Below are 3,136 nucleotides of genomic sequence, written 5' to 3' on the forward strand. Positions count from 1 at the left end.
TCTGAACGGGTTGATCTACGGAAATTAAACTAGCTCTGATGCCACTTATTTAGGATCAACCCGATTAAGCAACAAACAAGTAAAAATAGAGAAAGAATTTGAGAAATTGAAAACACAAATTTAATGTAGAAAAATCCCTCCAAATAGGATAAAAATCACGGGTAAAGATAATTTTACTATAATGACAAAATAACGAAGAGTATAAAATATGGAGATAAAAACTAAACCCCGAAACCCGAAAAATAAAGAACCATCAAAACGTAAACACAAAATTCTCCAAAAGTGTTATGAGTTTCAATCTTTAATGGTTGTATTTTTTAAGATTGTAAAAAAACTTATTATTTATAGGCTAAATTTATAAGTCAAATAAATTATGCTAATAAATATTAAATATATTATATTAATAAATACTAAACCTTTTATAAAATAAATATATTTTGTTTAACTTAACTTATAAACAATCTCTTATTTTATTTAACATGAATTTAGCTGTTACATGTATAAACCCACCAAGAAAAAGAATATAAAGTCGGTTTCCTACACTTGAATATACACTCTTGATTCTCCTACACTTTTGGAGGGGATTTATGAGTATACACAGGAAGATGGCACCTCCACCCTTCCTATCAATGGAATCTCATCATCTCACTGTATCTGTGGGAAAATCACCGATCCTGGCTGCTAATATTCGCCAAACGCCTTGATTTATCCCATCAAACAAATAAACACAAAAGTTAACTTTATTTGCTTTTAAAAAGAAATCTAAATTTGGCTTAAAAGTTCCAAAGAAACGATGACGGTGAAAAAGCGTTGCCACCGTTTTCATCATCATCAATCGGCGGAGGATAGAGTTCATCATCATCACCACCAGGCAAATGGCCCAAATTTGAATAAAAACCATAATCGGACATCCCTCCATTATTGGTGTTGTTATTATCCAACATGCTCAAAAACGACCAGTCCATCATGTCTTCTTCATGATGACGACTCTCCACTTGCGTTGTCGCTCCCCCGCCCGACGAAGACGATGTATACTCTTCTGTCCCTACAATATTGTTGTTATTCCCCGGAGTTTCCAGTTCCACCCCTTTGGCGAACCTAGCTGCCACCACTTGAATTTCCGGCGGGCTAAGCGACGTCCCACCGGCGATCTCTGGTGGATTTTCAGGGAAATTGAACTTGGCATCACGGCCACGTAAACAATAAAGAGCCGCATCGAACGCCCTGGCTGCTTTTTCCGGCGAGTCGTAAGAACCTAACCAAATACGCTCACGGCTGTTGGGAAGTCGAATTTCGGACACCCATTTCCCCCATTTCCTCTTCCGTACACCCTTATACTTGGAACTACTGCTACTGCTACTGCTATTACTGCTGCAGCTGTTGGTGTTTATGTCGGAGGCATACTCTGTTTGTGATGCTGAAGAATGTGTTGTGCAGATTGGCTTCACCATCAATTGAAAGTCAATTTGTTGCAAAAAGAAAAGGTCGCTCAGATTGTTGCTAAAGGCTTCGGATAATGAAAATGGCGGCTCTTTGCGAGAATATATATAGATGGAGTGAAGACCGAAGGCAAGGTTTTGAGTATCGGTTTCGTTGAAGATCCAACCGTGTTGAACCACAATGGGAGCGGATACGTGGCAGTGTTTGGAGGGCCCGAGCCCAGCTAGAAAACGCGGTAGGGACCGTAGGCGAAAACCACGTGCATGAAATTTTGTTCTTTTGCTATTTAAAAAGAAAAATTAAAATATAACAAAATAATGAATAAAAGTAATTTTTAGTTCTTGTATTTGGTGATCTTTTTTTAATCTTAATGACTATTTCTTTTTATCCATATTAGTCTTATAATTTCGTAGTTTTCTTTATCAATTTAGTCTTTAAATTTGAATTTTATAAAAGTGTTATGATTTGTCACTATTAAATTATATCATATTATCACTTAAAATTTTTAAGTAAATTATACTCACTTAACTATAAAAATATTTCATTTTAAGTATTTAAAAAATTTACAATTGAATCATCTACGTTAGTTCAATCGTTCTAATCACTCTTATTAAAATACTTTATAGAAATTTGATATGATATTTTTAAACTTTTACTTTCTATATAATTAAAGTAAAATCCATGACATAATTATTTAAAATAAAAATATCATTTTAATCCTTAAAATTTAAATTTAATTTAAATGAGGTAATACTATTAAAAATTGATACTTTTATAGAACATTTTCTAAAATACCGCTGCCAAGGCATTGTCATCACCGGTGGTGGAGCTCTAGCCTGTCTCTAAAATTAAAATTCTTTATTTAAATTTTTTTATAGTCTATAAAATATAAAATTTTAAATCAATCAAGATAAAATTGTATTTTAATTTAGAAATTAATTTAATTTTTAAAAATTTATAGAAGCGTATATTATTAAAATAATGAAATTATATTTTTATAAAAGTAAAAATATATAATTTAATTTCCACTATGTTGCCTACCATTCTAGTCAAGTCTTCTATGAGGATGTTGCTGACTTTGCCGTTGAGCTTCTTATCGATGTTCTCCGATGAATGTCAGCCAGTGATAAGCCACGAGCTGGTGGCACTCACCCTTGAAAGCCCGCTGATAGTCGTCGCCTAAAAGGGCTCCATATGTCGTAATTTTGTCGTACCCATTCGTGCATCAGGAAACAAAATTTCTGAATTTCCTTTTGAATTATTATTTGTTACTCTGTGTCTCTTCATCTGTTTCAGCAAAAGGGCAAAATAAAATAAGATTGCAACTTTACATTATGTAGGATCCAGATGGGAATTGGGAAGTTGGAGCGATGTCCATGTTGATTGATGACGTCAGAGCTGCCGCTATTTACTCCGTTCCCGACCATGTCAAAGCCTCCCTTGATTTTAACATCTCGTTTCATTCAACAGCCTGGATTCAAGTTAATCTTCCTATTTGATAAAATCTTAAGCTTTTTGCTGTTGTTTCGTATTCTGGGTTTTGGTTAAAAGATGGGGAAAGTTTTAATAGGGCATGCAGGAAGAAGTGGAGATAGAGGCAAAGGTGATTGCGGAGAAGGGGAAGCTTTCACTGGTGGTGGTGGAGATTAGAAGAAAACGGAACGGGGACTATCACTGAGAACATCGTGAAGAACGC

The 3,136-nt window shown here is 34.6% G+C and overlaps 1 protein-coding gene across 1 annotated transcript; it reads right to left on the reverse strand.

Annotated features, from left to right (window-relative positions):
- Nucleotides 1-422: 422 nt before the first annotated feature.
- LOC107901015 (ethylene-responsive transcription factor ERF017) lies at nt 423-1,529 on the reverse strand. Its single transcript, XM_016826832.2, has one exon. The coding sequence runs from the start codon at nt 1,449-1,451 to the stop codon at nt 774-776; it is 678 nt and encodes a 225-aa protein (XP_016682321.1). The 5' UTR covers nt 1,452-1,529; the 3' UTR covers nt 423-773.
- Nucleotides 1,530-3,136: the final 1,607 nt, after the last annotated feature.

The sequence above is a fragment of the Gossypium hirsutum genome, chromosome D06, assembly GCF_007990345.1.
Source record: "Gossypium hirsutum isolate 1008001.06 chromosome D06, Gossypium_hirsutum_v2.1, whole genome shotgun sequence".
In the NCBI taxonomy this organism is placed as follows: domain Eukaryota; kingdom Viridiplantae; phylum Streptophyta; class Magnoliopsida; order Malvales; family Malvaceae; genus Gossypium; species Gossypium hirsutum.